The 23,294-nt window shown below is 46.2% G+C and overlaps 1 protein-coding gene across 5 annotated transcripts in view; it reads left to right on the top strand.

Annotated features, from left to right (window-relative positions):
* Positions 1–23,294, top strand: part of Mvb12b (multivesicular body subunit 12B) — a 154,725-nt gene that overhangs the window by 27,591 nt on the left and 103,840 nt on the right. For all 5 annotated transcript variants that reach the window (XM_060389981.1, XM_060389979.1, XM_060389980.1 and 2 more), the window contains exons 3-4: positions 17,409–17,516; positions 23,174–23,270. In XM_060389981.1, the coding sequence (XP_060245964.1) occupies positions 17,409–17,516; positions 23,174–23,270 (205 nt within the window). The remainder of the gene's footprint in view (positions 1–17,408; positions 17,517–23,173; positions 23,271–23,294) is intronic.

Raw genomic sequence — 23,294 nt, 5'->3', positions numbered from 1 at the left:
AGAATTTGGGTCTTTGTAAAAAGTGCAGTAACTAAAAAGAAACTAAGCAAAATATAGACCAAGAAGAAGAAAATTAGAAAAGCAGAAGATTTTAAATGGTGTGAGAAGGGTGCACATAGCTTCCATGTGTAACTATGTGTGAAATAATATATCAGGAATGGAAAACCTTAATGTGTTTGAGGATCTCTCCTACTATATTTGTTGCTGGATTTTTAGAATGTGTTTAAATGTTTTTTTTTTTTTCTGAATGTGTGTGTGTATGTGTATGCACCACATGCATGAAGTACTTGCCAGAAGAGGGTGCCAGAGCCCCCGGAACGAGAGTTACAGATGGTTGTGAGCTATTGTGTGGGTTCTGGGAATTGAACCCAGCTCCTCTCCAAAAAACAGCTGGTGCTATTAACCACTGAGCCATGTCTTCAGGTCCCTTCCCTCTGTTTTTTGAGACTGAGGTAGCCAAGGCTGGCCTGAGCTTCTGACCCTCCCGCTTCATCATCTCAAATGCTGGGATCACAGGTGTGTGCCACCACATCCTGCTTCTACTGCCATTATGAAGAACTCGAATACCATCCCTGATTCCAAGAAAGAACCAGCAATGCTGTTAGAGAATTATTTCCACAAAATAACAAGTCCTAGTTGCTTTTAGGTAACATCACCATGACAATGATTCTTAGTTGTTAACTTAACTACATCTGGAATTAACTAAAGCCGGAGCAGCTGGGTACACCTGGAGGGATTTTTTTTCCTGATTACATCATTTAAAGTGGGAAGACCTTCCTTTAATCTGGGCCACACCTTCTCCTGGCAGCCTACATAAAGGACATAAAAAAAGCAAGTTTCTACTCCTTGCCTGCTAGCTTGCCCTCGCCAGCAAGTCCATTCCTTCACTGGCATTAGAACCTACTTCTTCAGGATTCTGGCATACACTGAAGACCAGCTGAGACACCCAGCCTCATGGGCTGAGCAACTACTGGATTCTTGGACTTTCTGTTGTATGACAGCCATTGCTGGACTCGCTGGACCACAGCCTATCATAAATCCTCATATATTTTTTTCAAATATATTTATACACAGACCTATATTCTTCTAGCTATAGTTCTGTCCATCCAGACAGCACTGACTAATACAGCCCCCTTCACCTGCTGAGGGACATGTGAGTCACACATTACCCAGACTGTTCCAAAGCTTTGAAAAAAATAGGATTAGTTTGTTTCAGAGAGCAGGCTGTCCTCGAACTCACAGATACCCACCTGCCTCTGTCTCCCAAGCACTGGGATTAAGGGTGTGCACTGCCACTGCCACCACTGAGAAGGTTTGATGTTGGTAATGGCATCACTCCTGCACAGTGGGTTCTTGCTGTATAGTCACATGATTATTGATTACAGTTTGCATGTTTTACTTAGGAAAAAACTGGATTTTTTTTTAAGTTGATGTTCCTGTATATCTCACAGACTTCCTGAATTTACTGACTGTTTTGCATTTTCCATCTTGTTTCTCTCAGCGTCATTATTTAGGATGACAAGTTTGTACTATCTGTATGAGATTTTGAGACCTTGGGTAGGGGTAGGCCAGGATGCGGGCTTAGAGGAGCCAGCCTGTTGCCTAAGCAAGTCCCCAGCTACTCTACCTCTGTTCCTCAGGGTCTCCAATGTTCCTCTGTCCCCCAGCGTCCCACAGCTCTACTCTCACTAGCCCCACCGTCCATAACCCCCAGGCAGCCACCCCTCACCCCCACCCCATCCAGAACGGGGCCCTGGCTGTCTGATTTTAGCTTCAAGGGCAGATTTACTACTCACCTTTCTAGAATAGCTCCAGCACCTAGCACTAAATGAATAGGATTCACAGGCCTCTAAGAGGCTTCTAAGATTCACTCTGCCTCCTTGAACTCCATGTAGCGCCTCCACAGTACTTTGCTAATATGTCTCTGTGGCCTTGCAGATACACCACTGCTTTCCCTGTGCAGTTATGTCCTGTCTCCACAGCAGGCCCCTGAAGGAACTGTGACATCCACATCACTGCATCTCAGCACCCAGCACAGTGCCCGGGTACACACTGGCTGCACCAGCCCCATGAAGAATGCTTACTGAATTAGCTGGCTCTTTTCCGCCCTGCCTTTCTGTGTCTGGGATATTGGATGCCAGCATCCAGCTAAGTTATGTGTGTGTTAAACATGAATTGAAATGCAATTACAGCTGGCAGTGTGGTTTGAGAGCCGAGTAATAGAGTAAATAAGAAGAGTGACTCAGTCAGCCGCCAGTTCATCTCCTTGGCTTTCTTGCTTGCTGTCATTGAGTGTGACTCATAGTTCAGTTTCTCTTAACTCCCTTAGCTTACCTCTTGCTGCCTTCTCTTGTTGGATCTCTTCAGGGCCTCTTTATTCAAACTTGCAAGAAGCCAGGGCCACTCCAGATGGCCCAAGCAGAGAGCATGGCTGAGAGAAGCCCAAAAAGGGGAGTAGGGGAAGGAGCTGTGCGGCCACACAGAGCAGACTCATTTCCTAGCCTGGGGAGGGATATGCAAACTGACCCTGGGATGGATAGGTAGAGGGCTGTTTAACAGGAGTGTGGCCTGCTGATCATCCTAGGCACACAGTTTTCACAGCCTTTTGATTGTATTTACCACCGTGTCCAATAGCTGGACCTCCCTAGTGTTGATGGGTGTGGCCTGACTAATGACAGATCGTTCTTCTTATTCTGTAGAAGGCATCTGGGTGTCTAAGGGTTTTGGGGATCAGCAAGCAGTGCATGTTGCTTGTGAATGTAGATTCCACAGACCAACCTCAAGTTCTTCTCAGCAGACACCCTCCTGGGCTCAATGGGGGAATTCCCAAAGCTCTGGAAGGGACTAGCTTCATGCTAATTAGCAATGATGTATTCAAGGCCGCCTCGTGCAGGCCCCAGGCTGCATTCTAGGAATCAGTTAGTGAACAAGTTGGGATAGTTCCTGCCTGTGTGGAACTTAGAATCCCAGGCAGAAGTATGTGTGAGTGGAGAACTAGCAAAGGGCCTGGCTGCTCCCTCCCTTCCCTGTCCCAGGTCATTCCCCTGGATGTGTCTTCTGCCTGAACTCTCATTGGTAAGTCCCTGCTGCCCATCTCTTCCTTCCTCCCCTCCTCCTCTTCGTCCTTCTTCTTTTTTTTAATAAATTCATTATTACTCTTTTAAAACTTTTTAAGATTTGTTTATTTTATGTATATTGAGTTTTTGTTTGCATGAATTTATGTGTATCATGTGTGTGCCTAGTGCCGTCGGAGGTCAAAAGAAGGTAATGGATAGAGTGGAACTAGAGCGAAGGATGATTATGAGCTAATTATATGGGTATGAAGAATTACACAGGAGTAGCACACACTCTTAATCACTGAGCCAACTCCTTAGTTGCATTACAAATACATATATATGTATGTGTATATATATTATGACCGTGTTGCCTACATGTATGTCTGTGTACCCCATGTGTGCCTGGTGTCCACAGAGGCCAGAAGAGGGCATTGGATTCCTGGGACTAGAATTACAGATGGTTATAAGCTGCCATGTGGATGCTGGGAGTCAAACCCAAGTCCTTTGGAAGGGCAACCAGTGCTCTTAACTGTCTCCAGCTCCTAGTCTCTTTCTCCTTTATCCTTTCCTAGACACAAAATCTTGCTGCTGTCCCCTGGACAAGTAGACACCACCAGTGCCTTCCATGAACCTGCTGTCCCTTCCCTGGGTTGTCCCATTGCCTGTCCCTCCTCACCATCATCTTCGTCTCCCCACACCTAGTCTCACTCACAGGTATCCAATTCTTGCTCTCCACCTCAACTCACCTCTGCCTCCTTCTTCCCTAGTGCACTCTCCTGGAGTCCAGAACTAAAAAGACCAAAAATTATGGTTGGAAAAGAAAAGTAACCATAGCCCTCCCACTTAGAGAAAAGGACTTCTGGGGTTTCCGTACTTGGTTGGGTTTTATTAGTGAAGGACCAGTTGTATCACCTTCTGACCCCATCATAGCTCCTTACTGTGCACATCACTTTGTAATTTGTTATATCTCATTTCTGCATCTTTACAGTATTGTGTTAGGTCTTCACATCTTCTTTTGGAATCCTGTGTTAGATCACTCACCGTCTTCCTGTTTGCTGCTCTGCCCTCCCGGCTCTTCCTTCTGCAGTGTGGGCAGTGCAGGCTCTGACTTGGCTTCTACAGCCCCTGTTTCCTGCCCCAGTCCAGCTGCAGAGGCCTAAAGCTGGGTCAGACAGACAGCCTTCCCTCTCCCGAGTGGCTGGCTTGTGTTTCCACCTGCCTGAGACTAGGGATGATTTACCAAGGGATGATAAATTATAGCTGGCAGCTGCTCAGCCTCAGCTCACTCTACTTAGTTCTAGCTCCAGTGCAGAACAGCTGACTAGTGTCCCTCACAGAGCCTGGGGTCCTCATGTGTCTCCTCGCCAGCACTGGACCCCCACAAAGCTGGCCCTGACTCTCCTGTCCTTCCCATATCCACTTCCACATCTTACACAAGATTACTTTTCCATCAACAAATTACATTTTCTCTGTTCCTTATGCACAGTTGATTGGTATTTGAATCTTTTTCTTTTCTAGGTCTATTGCCCGTTTTTTGTTTTGTTTTTTTGAGCTAGGTTCTGCGTAGTCCTGACTGTTCTGAAGCTCGCTATGTGGACCAGGGCGGCCTTGAACTCAGAGATCCTCCTTCTTCTGCTGGGACTTTAAGGCATGTGCCACTATGCCCATCCCTATTATCCGATTTTTTTAAAAAATAAAAATTGTTACAAATACTTCAAATGTATGAGAAAGCATCAGCGTCAGGAATAACGTAACAAATGCCTATAGGACCATCAGCAACCTCCTCAAGTCTGAAAGGTTCAGGAGGCTTGTGCAGCTTTTTAGTAAAGAAAATAAAACCTGGTGGGGACACTATGCCCCCTTTGTCCAAGAACTCACACTGCTCCAAGTTAGTGTCGCACACCCCAGTGTCCCTCAGGCTTCCAGCTTTGTTTGGGTGCTGGCATAGGTTTGGATGCTAGCATAGGTTTGGATGCTAGCATAGGTTTGGGTGCTAGCGTAGGTTTGGGTGCTAGCATAGGTTTGGATGCTAGCGTAGGTTTGGATAACATGCTGGGAGTATTCTTCAGCTTGCTTTCCCTGCTCAGCACTGTTCCCGAGGGCTCTCCTTGCTCATGTGTGTGGCGTTAGTGCACAGCTGCATGGAGGTCTGCTTTGTGAATGTACAGGAACATTTTCTGTTACTTCTGTGGTATGTGGGTTGTTTCCAATAGCTTCCCACTGCTATGAAGAACATTGCAAATCTATACCTGGGGCTTCCAGAGAGTTTTTCCCTGGTAACCATTTTTGGGTAGTCAGGCTGGGTCCTTTGCACCTGTCTGGGTGTAGAGAAGTGTCCTCTGAAGTAATGTGATGGGTTGGGCTCCACTCGGCTGACTTCCAGTGGATGTAGAGTTTTGTCAGGTACTTTCTATGAATAGAATTCACTGTCCTTTTAATTTACATTTCCTTCAGAGGTGAGCTGTTTTCTCCTATGGCTTTTCCAGCTTTCATTCATTCATTTTTTTTTTAAGATTTATATATTTTTATGTGCACTGATGAATTGCCTGAATGTAGTCTGTGTGAGGGCGCCAGATCCACTGGAACTGGAGTTACAGTTGTGAGCTACCATGTGGCTGTTGGGAACTGAACTCAGGTTCTCTAGAGGAACAGACAGTGCTTTTGAACCATCTTTGCAGCCCCAGCTTTGTTTTTTAACCTTCCTCATTTGAGGAGCTCTGTTTCTTTATTTTGGCTGTTAACCCACATCGTTTATGTACTGCTTATGTGCTCAGCCATGTGTGCATGTGGTATACATGTGTGGTGTCTTAGTTAGGGTACTGTTACTATGATGAAACACTATGACCAAAAGCAACCTGGGGAGGATGAAAGGGTTCATCATCAAAAGTAGTCAGGACAGGTACTCAAGCAGGGCAGGAACCTGGAGGCAGGAGCTGATGCAGAGGCCATGGAGGAGTGCTTGCTCCCCGTGGCTTGCTCATCCTGCCTTCTTACAGCACCCAGGACCACCTGCCTAGGGATGGCACCACCCACAATGAGCTAGGCCTCTCCATTTAATTACTAATTAAGAAAATGCCCGACAGCCCAATCTTATAGAGGCATTTTCTCAAATGAGGTTCCCTTCTTTCCAGTGACTCTAGCTTGTGTCAGGTTGACGTAAAACTAGCCCGTACATGTGTTCTTTGTAGTTTGAGGTTTTTGGTTTTATGGCTGGATAGATAGTTCCCTCAGTGAGCATGAGGACTTGAGTTTAATCTCCAGAATGTCATATTTTTAAAAAATGTAAAAGCTGGGTATGGTAATTACACCCATTTAAGCCTGGTGCTGGGGAGGCAGAGACAGGCTCTCTGTCTATCCAGGCTAGCCTACTTGGATAGTTCCAGGACAATGAGAGACCCTATTTTAAAATAACAATGGTGGAACACCTGAGGGAGGATATCTGAGGTTGTCATCTGGCCTGTCATGCGTTTACACACAAACACAAATTTTAGAGGCATGAAATTCATCAGAACCCTTGTACACACGTCTACTTGTTTAATAAGCTCTTCTGTTAAAGGAAAGGTCTCTTAGATTCTGGTGAAAGTTTTCAAGTTTTGTTTGGTGCAGCTGTTTGCTCTGTGGTGGCCGGAGTAGTGTCTTTGTGTTGATTCTCTTCGCCTCCACCCTTAGGGGCCCCAGATGTTCCATGACCAACGGGGTGGCTGTCCTTTGCATGCCTTCCAGCCATGAGGAGCTCTCTAGGCCAGCAAGCTGCTCCCCACAGCTCTGTGGAGGCCTGGGCCCAAGCCCTGACCTAGCCGTGTGGATGTGATAAAAGCGGGGCACTTCTGGCGCAGGCCCTTTGTCTCTGGCAGCCTCTGCTGAGTCCTAGGGTCTCTGGTTTCTGCTCCTTCCAGGAAAAGCTTCGTCAGGGCCATGCGCACTGTGCACCTCGAGTTTCTGCTAGGATTAAAGCTCTGCTTCTTTCTATCCTGCCCAGTCCAAGAGGACAATTTCTGTGAGTTGGCTGTGACCAACACCTAAGCACTGAGTGAGGAAAACTGTCTTGCACGTCCTCTGCCATGCCAGGCACCAGTCTCTAATGTCCATGTTCCATTTTTTAAAATTCAGCCATTTGGCAAATGTCTAAGTGCATATTACTAAGACTTTTGGTTAGATGCTTGCAAAGTGTCCACTGGATAAAATAGGACTCTTGGCTTGAGGGCCAGAGTGGCTGTGCCATGTCTCATGCTGAGTGCTTTATTGAGACACAGTTCATATGCTCTGGCTTATTCCTTTGAGGTTCAACTGTTCTCTGGATTTTAGAATATTCATGTTGGGTTTCAGGTGGAAGCCGAGAAAGCTCACTTCAGAGACAGAAGCTTAAAATGCAAGCTTTATTTTCTGTGGGCATAGGGAGGCAGCCAGTTCGGGATTTGAACCAAGTCCCTGAAGGGAGATTGTACAACATTTTCATAGGATGGAAATAGGAGCATGGTGGGCTGTTGTATTGAACAATCATATTTTAACACAAGGGGTTGAGCAAGGAAGTAAATGTGGGTGAGTGGGCCTTTCCAGGTCACCTGGTTTCAGGACCCTCCACTCAGCTTTTTGCAGTCATGTCCTCTCTTAGATTTGGGTCTGGAATTTAGAATGGTAGGGGAACAAAGGAGTGGGCAAGCTTTAAGTCAAGACAGGCTACACATTTACAACCTGTGTGCCTTAGTTTAGATAATGGATGGTGGCAGCTTCCCTCTTTACATCCTTTACTGGTTAACAGACAAACATGAAACACCTGAAGAAAGGCTAGGAGTTGAGTGCTGGGGCCTGGGAATATGAGCTCAGTTTTGACCCTGCCAGCAAGATGGAACTTGTTCCTGAGATGGCGGGACCCAGGAAACTGTCTCCTAACATTCACATTTACCTCACAATCACCAATATCTAATCATAGATTATTGTTTCTGACTCCCCTACCTTCCCTACCTCTGACAACACCCACCTCCTTCCTTTCTATCCCTGATGTCTCCTTTGAGACATTGTAGGAGGATAGACTCACACAGTGTGTGATTGTGTCTTGTTTTACTTAGCATGGTGCCTCTATGGTGGTTATATCATGACTTCATGCCTTCTCATGGCCCAATAATACTCCACTGTGGATAAATACACCATGTCCACTAGTCAGTAGATAACTGTATTCTTTCCACCATTCAGTGGCTTATTATGAGATATGTCTTTGTGTGCATGCGTTTTCAGTTCTCTTGAGCATGTGCTTGGGAGGAATTGCTAAGTCCTATGGTTATGCTATGAGGAACTACCCTACTGTTTTCTACAGTGACCATGCCAGGTGACAGTGCCAGCAGAGTTCCACTTTGTCCATGTCCTTGCAATGTTTGTTATTGTCTGTCTGTCACAGCTTTTATAAGAGGTCTGAAGCGTAATCTCATAGTTGATAAGTGGCTCTCTGTGTTTTATTGGTCCTTACAAGAGAACCCTATGGAAACTACCCATTAATAGTCCACATTCTGATAAGGTGGAATGAGTCAGTATGACTTTGGGAAGTGATGTATGTGAGCAGCAGAGTGAGGACTTGAACTCAGATCCAACTCACTCCAAAGAGCCCAGTTCTGTTTGCTGGTTTCCTAGAGGCTGCATGTGTGGTAGGGCTTCCTTCAGCCAAAGCCCAGACAAGACCGTTCTGGCATGAAGCTGTGTTAGGGGGTGGTAGGAGTCAAGGGAGAAAAGTCATGTCTGATAAAAGAAGAAAGGGGAGCAGTCAGGCATGTCATTAGGGATGGGAAGGTGAGGTGTCCTGTGCCTTGCGGGGGAGAAACCGACTCTGCGGCCGGTAGAAACTCTTAGTCTTCAGGGCAGAGCCGTGAGGCAGTCATTTCTTTTCTGAGAAATAGTAGACCTTTCAGCAGAAAGTCTGTGGCTGACTTAAGTTCTCCATTCTGAAACCAAAATTATGAAGGATGCCAGACAAGGGGGAGCCCTGCCCTTGACTTCACCTGGGGCACACCCCCCTGTCTCCTGGTGGGCCCAGCCTGTTTGATGAAGAATATGAGGCCTCTGCAGCCTGACCTGAGCCAAGCTGCATCGTCTGCAGGCCTTTGAACTTCACAGCATCAGCCAGAAGTTGCCTCTGGAATGTCTGCAGAATTTCCTGCCCCCACCCCCACACTGCTTTGTCTGCCAAATTCTCCTTTGAGTTGTGGGTGGGCCCTCCTGAAACAGCAGGTGTGAACTGGGTACCCCTGGAGACTGCTCCTCCTTAGGCCAGGGCACTCTGCATTTTGTATGTTTAGCTGGGTACCAGTTCATTTACAGGATTTCTTTTCAAGTTCTAGTCCAGCAGATTTTAAATTTCTTACCTCATCAAGTGAAGCTCACAAATGTTGGTTTTTCTATAAAAGCTCTAAGTATTCATTGACCTCCCCCCCCAAAAAAAAGTTAACACACGTTAGCAAAGCAAATGAATGGCTTAAAATATTCTATCTGTCATTACGTATTTATCTGCATTTATTTGTATGTAGTATGCATTGTGTTTGCATGTTTCTGTGTGTGAGAGCATGCATGGATGAGTGTATGAACACGTGAACACACATGTGTGAGTACACATGTGTGCCCTCCTTGATTGCTCTCTACCCTATGCACTGAAGCAGCCTGTGTCTAGTCAGCTTGCTGGGGGATTTCCCCATCTTCATCTTCCACGAACTGGAGCAACAGGCTGAGTTCCACATCCATGCGGCTTGTATGTGGTTACGATGACCCAGGCGCCAGTCCTCATGCTCGCCCTGCTGAGGCATCTCCTGACTGAGCCATTCCAGGGAGTCACCCCGCAGCCCATCTGTCTCTACACATCCCCAGTCTCGGCTGTTAGAGCAGACAATGCTTTTTGGTTTAGTTTCTAGGTCCTTTTCTGTGCACAGCTGTTAAACTGTTAAACACGAAACTGGAGCCCCTGAGCCACCATTCCTAGGCTGTCCTGTAAGCCTAGGAAATTTCCCTTCTTGTTTGTCTTTATGAACAGAGCCCTAGTGAAGGCACAGGTAACTCGTCCCCTCTCACCAGGAAACACTTGTGCCCCCTTCCCCCGGGGGCTGAGGAGGGGCTGCCTCCCTCCCTGCTGATCGCTTTCTTCCCATCCAGAAGCCAGGCTGAGCTGCTGCTGCAAAGCACACCTCCCTGTCCCCTCCGAGTTGCTGCCTGTCACCCTTTGAAAAGCATTAACTCATGGTCTTTCCCCGTGTAGAAAATGCCTCATGTGGTCCGTGAGAAGCTCTTCTTCAGCACTCTGTTCTCAGCAGCATGGCCTCAGAAGCCTGGCATCCTTAGTGAAGGGACAGTAAACAACTGACCATGTTCCCAGAGTCTGCCTGGAAGCAGAATGACTAGCTCATGGGACATGTGTATGTTCTCAAGGCTTTGGTACAGATGCCAAACTCATTTAGCTCTGGCCATCCCTCTTCCTTTTTCTCTCTTTGTTTCTTTCTGTTTAAATACCTTCTTTTTGTGTTTGTGGAAGTCAGAGGACAGCTTGTTAGAGGCAGTTCTCTCCATACATCATGTGGGTCTCAAGGATCAAACTCAGTTTCTCAGGTTTGACAGCAAGTACCTTTACCTGCCAAGGTATTTCACTGGGCGCTGGTTGTCCCTCTTGTCACCCAGCAGTGATGGGTGTGTCTGTTCTTAGAGCCTCCATGCACTGAGTGGACCAGCCCCTGCTGTAAGTGTCAGTATCACTTTGGCACAGCCCCAGTGAGTTCTCCTTTGAGATCAATAACTAGCCAAGGCCAGTGATTGCTCACTCTTTGCATGGCTCTGCACCATTGCCGGCTGATGTGTGTAGCCTGCCTTCTGACTAGAGTGTTTGCCTTTTTCTATTGCCTTATGAAAGCTCTTCATACATATCATGTGCTTTTTGATAAGCCATTTCTTCTCTATTTAGCATACCCTGGGCATAGCCTCATAGGCATATGTTAGCCTATGAATGTACTGTATTTGTGTAGCCAATATACTCTGTGCCTCAGTTTCCTTATCTATAAACCAGACAGCAGTTTTACCTCCTCATAGCTTTGCTGTGTGCACTATTGTGGTCCATGCATTACTTATACTGAGGACTTCAGGTGAATAAATAATGTGTGGTGAAAAGAAACTGGGGGGAAAGGGCATCCAGGCCTCAGATGGACCAACGTACTTTCTCTACCTGGGGTGTGGCTCAGAATCTTCCTGGTTTTCCCTTTTCTCCCTGGTCTGGTAATCTATGGTAGGCACTTCTCTCTGGGCTTCTGAAGAGTCTAAGGACACCCTCAGTCACACCTGGATGTAGAGATCTTTCATTCAGCATGCCACTTAGACTCAGGTCTTACAAAATAAGGAAATATTTTGGTGTGAAAATTTGGGGTGCTATGTCTCAGTCTGTTTTCAGCTACTATAACAGACTACCACAGACTGGGTGTTTATAAACAATGTAAGTTATTTGGCTCTGGGTTCTTGAGACTGGGAAGCCCAAGATGGAGGGCCCATACCCCAGTAAGGCTTTCTTGTGGTGTCTTAATGTAGCAGATGTCACATGATGGAAGTGCACAGGAAAAGTATGAGGTGAACATCCCACTGCCATGGCAATGCACCCATTATAATATCTTGAACTCCTCTTCAAAAGCGGAGCCCGTTTGGCTAGGCACCCTCCTAGGCCCCACCTCTTCATCCTCACAGCACAATGGCAAGCATACCAGTCTGGGCTTTGGAGGAGATGCTAAACGGCAGCACAGTTTTACACCTCTGCCATCAGAGCAAAACCCTCAGAGCTGCTGTACCTCTAAATGTGCCTCAAGTGTGCCCGTATCTGTAGCCTTCAACACCTAGTTGATGTTCCCAGCTTCCCATCAGCAGTGTGATAGCTGGGGAGTCTTTAATAAGGCTCTTGTTGTCTGCGTGGGTCCTTCTCCTAAGTTGTAGATAAGCCTGCCTGTGGCTTGTCAAATGTCCTGAAGGCATTTTCCCAGGTCGTGGCCCTAGGTGTCTGGGTTTGACCCTGAAGCTGAGCACACTGAATGACTTGGAGTAAGTTTGCTGCTACATTCATGTTCAATTATCTAAACTGAGGTGGAGGGGGAGGGATCTCCTTTTGGCATTTGGCTGTCAGGACCCTTCATTGAAAAACTGCAGGTGGCTTGCTTAGACAGTGCCTGGCACACTACACTGTCAGCAGCCTGGTCCCTAACCAGGAGGAGAACATCCCATTTGGCTCTGGTCCTTCATATCAAGATATATCTGCTTGATATACCCAGCTGAAGGTAGTTGGGACACCGCTCAAATGGCTGCTTGAAGCTCTCTAATCATAACTTTTTCCTGTGACTGCCAAAAGGCAACTGTAGCAGGACTTTTCTACTTCATGGGGTCTTCTTTTTCTCACCCTTTAACCTGCTGCCCCAGTTTTACCCCCTATCACTAGATAGGAGAGATAGAAGGATAGAGTATATTTGTTTCTTCTTCTTTGTGGGTTCTTTTTCCCCCCCACCCTATATCTCCCCCCTCAGTTTCACTCCATATCACTAGATAGGAGAGAAAGAAGAATAGAGGAGAGGAAGAAAGATAGAGATCCTTAAATCTAATTTTTTCCTCTTGTTTCCTCTTTGAGCACCACTACTAACAAACTGCAACCAATCCCCTGAACAACCAACAACCACCAAATTCACCTGACTGGTCTCTAGCATTTACATACCCTCTGAAAACTTTCCAGAATTCCAAATGTCACACAACCACAGAAACTTTCTGCAACTGGTAAAACCTTGCCTCTGTTAGAGCACGAGGTAAACAGCTGCTGCAAACAGCCCCATAACCCCATACCTGGGGTTAAAATGAAAATATATTCTTAACATATTTCTATGTTTTTTTAAAGAAACCAAGATTTGGAATTCTTAGTACATTTCCCCATTTCTATTTTAAGCTAATATGGTGGATGTAGTGAGGAAATTATAACCGAGACATTTTCAATGAACTAAGTGATTTTTTTTTTTTTGGTCAATGGCCAAGGTTTATAGGAGACCTCTCTTGCTCACTTCTAATCTTTATAAGTTTTGATGGTATTCACAGCTTTTCATTTCCTGTGGAAATATAAGCAAATCCTGTCCCTAAAGCAAAACTTTCACTGGCTTCCATTCTGATGTTAATACAGCCTTATAATATATAGGTTGCTTTAATTCACTCCTTGACTGAAATGGCTTGTATTTTTTGCTGTGGAGCCTTGAGCTAGATCCCCAAGTCTGTTTCTCAATGGTAAGAAATTACCTTGAATATCTCTTTTGGACCTATACTCATTGTTCCAATGACAACACTTGCCACATTATCTGCACAGATCCTGGAAGCCTAGGCCTTCTTTCTGGTTTATATTTAAAAAAGAAAACATTGCCCTTAGAGATGCCTTCTTCACAATTTTATTACAAATGACCATATTTCTCACAATTAAAGCACTGGAAATTTTGAGATCTGAGATATTTAGTGGCTTGGTCACAGTCTTTCGCAAATGACCATATTTGCTACAGTTGAAGCACTGGGCATTTTGATATCAGAGACCTCTAACTATAGCTTGACCTATTATATTAACATGGTACATGTTAGAACCAATATTGGTTGTATCCCTTATCCCTTTGTCTATAGGCACTACTAGCACCTTTAATGGCTTAGTAACTTTTTTTTACATTCAGTATTCACATTTTAATATGATAGGTCTCTATCAACATCTGCCTTGTGTTAGGGTTTGATAATGCTTTGTTCACTGCTGAGACTAATCTTTGTAAAAAATCATGAAGGCTTCTTCAGAGCCTTGTATAATCTTTGTAAATGATGAGGATTCCCCCCCCCCCCTCGGGCTTCTCAACTTTGTTCCAAGCTCTTAAAGGCACTAAGTGACATTGTTCTATAGTAGCATCATCAGATTGAAACTGTTTTTGAATATCAGAGTACTACCCTTCCTCCAGCAATTCACCTCTTACTGTACTCTTTCCCCTCACTCTATTTTACTGTTCAATATTTGTGGTTTCTTCCCTCTACCATATTAACCATCGCACCTGCAGACTAGCTTCTAGTACAGCTGTCACCAATCCCTTCCAGTCCTGGAGAATAATTTTATTTTGAGTATCCCAGTTATTTAGAATTTGTTTCACATAAGGCGAGTGCATCCCATATAAAATCATGGCCTCTCTAAACTGCCTTAGATATCATTTCTATAGGACACCATCCTGTTTCATCATAACCTTGTTCCACACCATTATCAGGCATATGCTGTATGACTAGCTAGGAAAGCTGATGATCTCATAACCCCAGGCCACTCTTCTCCCACTGTGGTGGTGAAAATGGTTCTAGATTAACTCTTTCTCTTCAACAGGTTATTTCATCAGATTGTCCTCTCACCTTTTCAGCTTTTCTCTGACCCAACTGCTCTGTAGCACAGTTTCTTTCCTTCTTTTCTGCTTCAGGAAACTCCCACCCCCTTGCTCAGTCATGGGAACTGAGCCTTTTTATTCTCTTTTTTCCAGTGCGCCTCACTTCCCAAGAGCTTCCATCTCTACCCACAACCTTTCCAGATACACCACTAACTCTTCAACCCTTTCAGAAAAGAGAGAGTAGAGTGACATCTTTTTTTTTTGTTTCATTTCATTTTTTTTTCAAGATGCCAGCAAAAAATGTATTGCTAGTGCTGGGATATCCTCTGCTTTGTTCCCAGAGATTTTCTAATCTATCTATCTATCTATCTTTCTATCTATCTATCTATCTATCCACCCATCCATCTTTCTGTTTTTTTTCTCTCTCTCTTTCTTTTCATGTATTATGTTTCTCAGTCCCCTCCATTTCCATCCACAATTCTTCTAATTCCTCAGCCAAAGGATCATCAAGAGTTTAAAGTTAGCCTAGACCAAAAAATGAGACCCTGCCTCAAAAATAAATAAATAATAAATAAACAAAACAAAAACCTAAAAATGCAAAACAAAGCAAATCATGAAAGCTTGCCAAAGGCCAATGAGAAAAGATGTCCCTCCAGACCTTCCCAGAAGCAGCTGTTCTTCCATTCTGGGTTTTTTTAAAAATTTTTTTGTTTTTCCTCTTTCCTACTTCATCTCAGTAGTTTGATGATACTGTTTCTTTCTTAAGTTGCCTGTTTTTGTAGTCCCCCAGGTAAGGCAGTGGCACAGATCTCTGATAACTGTCTAATTGGCAGTCACATCTGTGACAGTGTGAACACTGGGTGCCACTGAAGGAACCAGTGTCCTCAGGGCTGCTGACTCTAAGCCTGGGCTCTGAGGATGAGTCAGCCTCCTTCAGATCTTGGAGGCACTGTAGTCAGCAGCAGCCTTGTTGGGGTCAAGGCAGGGAACAGATTCAGAGCCCAGAGCAGTGGCCTCATTGTTAGGTAGCAGGTGCCTAGCAGGGTGGTGAGCTGGGAAGTGGAAGGTGGGTAAGCCTCCTGCCTTAGTGGGTTCAATTGTGGGAGTGATACTGCTTAGAGAAGCGGCATGAGGCATGGCTTCTTATGCTCCGGCTCTGGTGAAATGGTCACCTCGCTCACCCGTACATTTAACAAGTTTCCGTTGAGCCTCCTTCTGTCAGGAACAGTGCTTGGCAAGAGTAGCAGCTTCTGGTCCTGGTACATGGTAGGAGAAGGTTCATGTTTGAAAGGGCAGATTGAGTCCCGGAGGTGGTGCAGGAATCTCGGGGCCAGAGGTTACAATTAACCCCTATGGGACAAGTTAGGACTTTGTGAGTGATGAGGTGACATTGTGGTTCCACATCAGCCTGAGCATACTCAAATTACGTCTAGAAGCACTGAGTCATCTTTGCAGGTGCTCACCAGCGAGTGCTGTTCCATCTGTAGCATCTCCTGTGACCCCTGGGGAGGGGGTCATGTCTACTTCATGTAGAACATGTGTTTACTGACATGGGCTTTAAGTTCTGATCTGCCTCTGAGTTCCATGCTGCCTGTTCCCTGGTAGGGACTCTGGTCCTCTTCCCTATGCCCACAACCATTAGCTCATCTGACTTGGGAGAGAAACTCAGGTTAACCTGTAACTTTGTGTGAATGGGCTGAAAAGTGCAGCCGAGACCGTGAGGGACTGCATCTGAGGCGGCTCCCTGTTGCTTCACTGGAGCCTCCCTCATGCAGCCTTCAGGTTAGACTTGGCACCTTAGCATGATGACCTTTTTTTCTTTACCTTCAGGTTTACTAACTGCCAGTTTTTCAGTCTGAGAAATAAGTGTTTTTTTGTTTTTCTTGTTGGCTGGCCTTTGGCTTTTCTGTGGCAGCTTCCAGGGTGTCAGCTGGGGGGAGGGGTGTTGGGGATGTAGTGGCGATCTCCTGTGTGCGTGTCGGAGGCTGTTGACAATTTACAGTGCCTTCGTGGGAATAGAACCACTTTCAGCTGTCCACCGGGATGGCCAGGAGCTCATCAGACCAGGGGTCATTTCCCCATGCACACCCTAGAAGCACAGCCATGGCTTGGTCATAAGATGGGCTGCTTGAAGCCTGCTCCGTGTCTGTCCACAGGCGAAGCTGCTCCTTGGGTCTCCTGGCTGCTCTGTTGTGATGCTGGACAGCTGGGTGAGGTAGGAAGGAAGTTCTAGGCTCTTCTCTCTCCAGTCCCCTTGTACCCAGTACTCTGTGTACCCAGTACTCACCACTGGATGTCATGTTAAAACCCACCCAGCCCAGTGAGGCAAATAAAGACTCGCTTTACCCTGGACTGTGTAAGGAGAATTGAGAAGAGGCTTCCTAGTGAGACTAGGAATGGACTCAACTGAGTCTAGTTTACTTTCCTATCATGATGTAGTTTCTGACCTTGAATTCCACTTTGGGAGCTTGTACTAAGAAGATGCAGTGTGAGCCAGCTTCCTGACCTGCCACCCCAGCCCCTGACAACCCAGCCCCTGACTGAGGCTCCCTCTGGCTCCTGTGGGTAGGAGGTCACACCATCCCCGCCACAGGGGGTGCCCCTCACAGGTGTACTTCAACCCCTGGGGCCTTCTTCGGTGCCCTGTGCTCGCCCCCAAGTAAGTGGCAACAAACAGCTTAATGTGCTGCCCGCCCAATCCCTTTGCAGCCCATTACAACAAAAGCCATTCTTCCCTCATTAGAACCATTTCTGTCAGGGTGTCTTTAATCAATGGCTTCCCCGGGGACAGTATTTTTAGAAGTTGTATTTTTCACAGTCTCCCCTTTTCCCTTTTGGAAATGTTCTTCCCTGTGCCGAGTGTGGTGCACTAATGAGATGCCGGGAGACTTGGGGCCGGTGCTAATTGGAACAGGTAGAGAGGCTGCCTGCGCACGTCCAGGGCCGCCCCATCTTACCTGTGACCCCCTTCTCCATTTCTCTGTTGCAGGTTGCACAGACAGCAGATGGCGTGGATGCTGACCTCTGGAAGGACGGCTTATTCAAGTCCAAGGTTACCAGATACCTGTGTTTCACAAGATCATTTTCCAAAGAAAATGTGAGTCTGGTGGCAGTTCTCATTTGCTGAGTGGGCAAGACTAATTTACATTCCTGGTTGGGGTTTCCTCTCTTTTTCATGTGTGGTTTATGTTCATTGCTGCATTAATTTATCTGTGGTTTCGGTGAACAGGGTAGAATCAGCAGCCAGCACCGTGTTTCATTTATTAGCCATGTTATTAACCACATCCCCAAGTGCACAGTGAATTCCATTAAGATGTGTTCTCCGAAGGACACCAGGAAATCTCTCTCACTGCTCTCTCGTTTGCCTGTTATTCCTGCAAGTGACAACATCATGGCCACTGAAGAAGGGATAGAGTCTTCAGGGCAATTGAATGAATAGCAGCTGGCAAAGGGCAGGCTAGCTCAGTGGGGGTCCATGACACCCACTATCCCATGGCTGTCCCTAGACATGACATGGCCTTGTTTCTAAAGAGCCTCTGTGTGACATGGGACATTCATTGATACAGAGAGGGAACTCCCTGTGTACAATTCTCTTATGCTGTTTTTAATACTTGAACACACAAACTGGAGAACTTTAAAGATACCTACAAAAGCTTTCCCAATGAGACATTTTAGAAAAATAGGGCAATAGTTTTGATGAGCTACCTTGTATGAGATCAACCAGTGACTGTACCTCGTTTCCTCCTCAGATGATCTCCCACTTTTGTTTGTTTGTTTGTTTGTTTGTTTGGTCTCTTCCCCTCCCCCTGACCCCCAACAGGGTTTCTCTGTATAACTACCCTGGCTGTCCTGGAACTCTGTAGACCAGGTGGGCCTCAAACTCACAGAGATCCGCCTGCCTCCCAGCTGGCTCTGATCTCCTATTTTTATTCCCTTCCATGATAGTGGAGTCACTATCCCTCCCTGGGGGAATGTAGGAGGATAATTTTTCTCTTCTAATTCAGATACTTATTTTTGGAGATTTCTTTACCAATTTATAAATTTAATTATAATGCTACTATATATTGTAGTTTAAAAACACACATACAATATAAAACATGCTAAATGCAAGGAAAGAAACCTTTTTCAGAGTTTCCCTGTCCATCATGGCCTCCCTGACAATCACAGCCTCCCTGACAATCACAGCCTCCCTGTCCGTCACAGCCTCTTTCTCTGTCACAGCCCATATCTTCATCATAACCCTCCAGCCTGGGATCCTGCTGCCAGGTCCAGGCTTGTCCCTTCAGCAGTTCTGAAGGTGGACTCTCATATGCTCACACACCACCTGTTGCTCATTGGTAATTCTTTGTTCCGAATATTGTTCCTAACATGTTCAGGATGAGGGGTGAAGTCATCCCATTAAGTCCCCCTCTAATTACAAGAGCAATATATTTGCTACTTGTAAAGTACAGTTTATGACTGAATAGGGGAATCTTTTTACTGCCAGCCTTTGAATGCATTTCCAATAGCAGAATGATGGCAGCTGCACCAGACAGAGTAGGCACCTGCTCAGGGCTTGTGGTGTGTCTGCACAGATCCTTTGTGTTCCCTGTAGCCTGAGGAGACTGCACAGAGCGTGGGTGAGGTGTCATCACCTTACCAGATGCTGAGCTCATGAGATTGTCAATAGACCCATCAACTCTCCTTTCCACCTGTACCCCATGCACCTGCACCCCCACAAAGCCTTCTCAGTCCCTCTGTCCCTGTAGTCTACCCAAATGCCTTTGAAAGCTATTTCCACTTCTGCTCTTGTTGTGTCTGTCTGCTGACCACTGCTTCCTGTGGAGGGCTCGTGGGCTCACTGCTGGGAAGTCCTGAAGACTTGGTCAAACACCTTGTCTAAGTTACTTTTTTGTTGCTATAATAAAACACCCTGACCAAGGAAACTGATAGATGGAGTGATGTGTTTTAGTGTATGGTCCTAGAGGGATAAAATTCCATCATGGCAGGGAGGTGTGACAGCAAGTGGCAGGCATGGTGTCAAGAGCAGGACCCTGAGAGCTCCCATCCATGAAGCAGAGAGAGACCTAGAAGTGCTGTGAGTGTTTTTACTCTCAAATTCCGCCCCAGTGATGCACCTCCTCGAGCAAGGCCGCACCTCCTAGACCTCCCCTAGCAGCCCCACAAACTGGGGACCAAGTGTTCACATTTCAAGACCACCACAGCCGTGCACCTCACAGGATAGCCAGGGGCCTGTGGGTCACTGCACTGGGACCTGCTACATTTCCTCTGTGAGATATCGTTCTAGGAGGAAGAGCTCTTTAGGGCACTGGCCTTGTTAGTTTGGATTGGATTATAGGAAACAATTCCTTGGCTTGAGGGCAATGGTAGAGTGCTCGCTCAGCTTGCATAGGGCCCCGGGGTTCAGTCCCTGGAACTACTGGAAAACATGTTGTGCTCCATCACTGCCTGGGATCTGGGGTGGTAAGGATCTGAGGCTCCCCTGAACTGAAGCCTTAGGTGCACTTTTTTTTTTTAATAGAGAATGAATATATCCATTCATGTTGGGGGAACTTGGTTAGCAATTCCATCCTCAGCAACAAGAAAATGAATGAATGTGTCCTTTAAGTCATCCAAGTGATCAAGTCAGGGGATAGAATTTGCTTTGGGATCAAATTTTGGGGGATGACAGAGCTCACTTGCCAGCCCTTGAGTGAAGCAGGAGTTAGGCACACCCTCACCAGGGGCGGCTGTCTGTCTGTCCTGGCCTATAGTCAGAGCACAGGCTTGGCAGAATACCACTTTGCAACCATATGGGAGGATATGGGATCTCCAGAGCAGGCCAAATCTTAATTAGGTGACTTAAAACTCCTAGCATAGGAGTTTGGGGAGCTTCCTTTGAATCCTAAATTCCTTTCCCCGAATCAGGCCATTAATATAGAAACCTGGCTTTAGAGTGACATCGCTTCCTGGGGAAGGAGTGAGATTAATTGCACTTTTCATGCCCCATACTTTCTGTGTTACCTGTAATAATAATGTACATAGATTAGGTAGGGAGGATGTTAAACAGAAGGATTTATGAACATTTGAATATTAAGTTGGTTATCTGTGGCTACCTTAAATGCAAAGTTGTCAAAAATAATTACAGTATACTAGCAAATACTGGCTACAAGAGACAATATAAATACCCTGAGTCAGTGTATATCGGGCTTCTGGTATGAATCATTTGCTCAGCAAGGATTGGGAATACGTTCTTCATATTTATGAGGAGGAAATGAAAGAGAGCACAAGTGGGGGAGGGGAGCCAGGAAAATTAATGGTGTTGTAGGCCTATGGTATAAAAAAAGGGGGATGGGGGAACCCGCAGAGTGGCAGGCCCATGGAAGAGGGCTACACTCAGGCTGCAGGAAACTTCAACAGGGCAGCCTCCCATTTTGTATGCATGGAAGGGTTTTCCAACGCTTGTAAAATGGCCACGCCACCAATGCTGTGCTTTTATGATCAAGGCTTTTTCTCAAGTGCATGGAGGGCGAGGTTGCTAAGTGGTTGCGGTTGATGTCTACAGAGTCCAGGTGTCAGACTGAAGACGGTCAAGCACCATAGTGACGAATGCGCATCCATCCGTGGGGCAGCAGAACAGGCCCAGTTGTGATTTCTCAATGCAGAGAGTGGTGATGATACAGAAGAGCAACTGCGGCCAGGGTGGGGTGGGGGTGGGGTGACAGATTAGATTGGGCTGCTCTGAAAGCAGCTGGGGCTTCTGTGGCTCCCAGCTGGGCCCAGCTTTCCTGTGAAGTCAGAAGCCAATTTCACATTAGAGAAGGCCCACTCCCCACACGCTGCACCTCAGTGTAAACTCTCTTCCTGAGCCCTGGCCACCGGAGCTGGGATAAGAAACTGTTGGCAAGCACAGGGATGCAGAGAGAAAAGGGCAGGTGTCTGATGGTACAGCCATGGAAGTGCTGGCCACAGGCTACACCTGTCACACTGAGTTTGGCCTTTCAACCTGAGGCATGTTTTACTTATATACCATAATAACTAATAATAAACTTTGGGAAATTTGGTGACATGACAGATTTACCATTCGAGGAAGTCTGATTTGGTTCCTGATTACCAGCACCCTACTCTGTTGAGAAGTGTGCCACAAACATTAATTATTTAGTCCCTATTGTGTGCCAAGAGCTGTGCCAGCTTGTGTGGAGCAATAGGAGCAAAGATCATTTTGGTTTCTATTTAGTGGTGAGGCCAGGACCCATAGTCTACAGTGTCTGTAAAGACACCTTTCAAGGTGGCAGGCAAATCCATGCCTCACAGTGTGTGTCTTACTCACTGTTTTCGTGCTGTGAAGAGGCACCATGATCAAGGCAACTCTTATAAAGTGAAGCATTTATCTGGAGGTGTGCTTACAGTTCATTATCGTGGCGGAGAGCATGGTGACACGTAGGCAGGGGTGGTGCTGGATCAGTCGCAAAAAGTTACATCTTGATCCACCAGTGAGAGGGAGAGAGACATTAGGTCTGCCATGGGCTTTTGAAACATCAAAGGGCACCCACAGTGACACACTTTCTCCAACAAGACCACACCTCATAATCCTTTTCAAATAGTGCCACTCCCTGATTACTAAGTGTTCAAATATATGAGCCAGTGAAGGCTGTTCTTACTCAAATCACCACAGTGTCCAATTATAATTTGTCAATTAAAAGGACCCTAAAGAGAGAGTGCCTGGCTTTGTTCAGAAAGCAAATAATTGGATTTCAGAGATGCCTGAGCTGTAAGGATGGAAGTGGATTCTGGATTCCCCAAGCTCAGAGATAAAGTTGGGTCCCTCCTCTAAGCTACATGGGAACACTGGCCTGAGAGGTTTTTGGAAGGGCCGAGCCTGGGCTCATCCCTTCGATATTTGCCAGGACTGCAGACAGGGGAAATGGGTGTGCATTCAAGCTGGGCTTTGTGGGACACCATGCTTCTGCAAAGTGGGCACACAGAGCACCTTGCTGGAATCCTAGCAGGAGAGTTTGGGCTGGGGACCCATTATTCTTGCCTTAACTGCATCTGATGAGGCTGAGATGACTCTGCAGATGTGAATGTAATCTCCACAGCAGCCCTGTATGTTTCAGATGTCAGGCAGATTTCTTGAGAGCTGTTTCTAGCATGACATGAAGGCTGCAAATGGCAGCGTGTTTGCAAAGAATTCTCTCTTGCAATTCTAGAATGGTGCGCCACCTACCATCTTCCAAAGATGTCTTTACAGAAACTGTGCACTGTGGACCCCTCTACCTCCACTAAATAGGAGCTCTTAAGAGCCCCCTTAGCACGTCATTTCAGAAGGTGTGGGATACAGAGGTGGCCGGGCTACCATTCTGTTAGTTTGTGATTCTTGTGATTCTGTAAAATGTTTCTTGTAGCTGAAAACTGTCAGTCTGTGACTAGCAATTCCTTAGGTGTGTGATCAGTTCTGATGCAGCTGTTCTCCTGAAAGCATCCAGAACCTCCTCTGTTTAAAACACTCTGACCCTGAGAGGTGGTGGGGTCCAGGGTCATGCACACACCTGTCCTCTGTTAAGTGAGTGGCTTTGAGGTTCCACAGATGAATCCTTTGTGAGGTATACTAGAGTCCCTGGTAAATGCTGGAAACATTAGGTATCAACTTCTGTGATTAACCTGTTATGGTAAAGATGCAGCCATCGTTGTATTAAACTTGTATCCTGAAGCCAGGACTGCCAGCAGACTGGGGTCAGTTCCAATTGATAGTCTCTGTGTCTTTTCTCCTTCAAGAGTCACTTGGGGAATGTGCTGGTAGACATGAAGCTCATCGATGTCAAGGACACCTTGCCTGTGGGCTTCATTCCCATCCAGGAGACGGTGGACACACGTGAGTCAGCCCTTAGCATGATTG

The sequence above is a fragment of the Meriones unguiculatus genome, chromosome 8 (genome assembly GCF_030254825.1).
Source record: "Meriones unguiculatus strain TT.TT164.6M chromosome 8, Bangor_MerUng_6.1, whole genome shotgun sequence".
In the NCBI taxonomy this organism is placed as follows: domain Eukaryota; kingdom Metazoa; phylum Chordata; class Mammalia; order Rodentia; family Muridae; genus Meriones; species Meriones unguiculatus.
The sequence above is the reverse complement of the archived record's forward strand: the minus strand, read 5'-3'. Positions and strand labels throughout refer to the sequence as shown.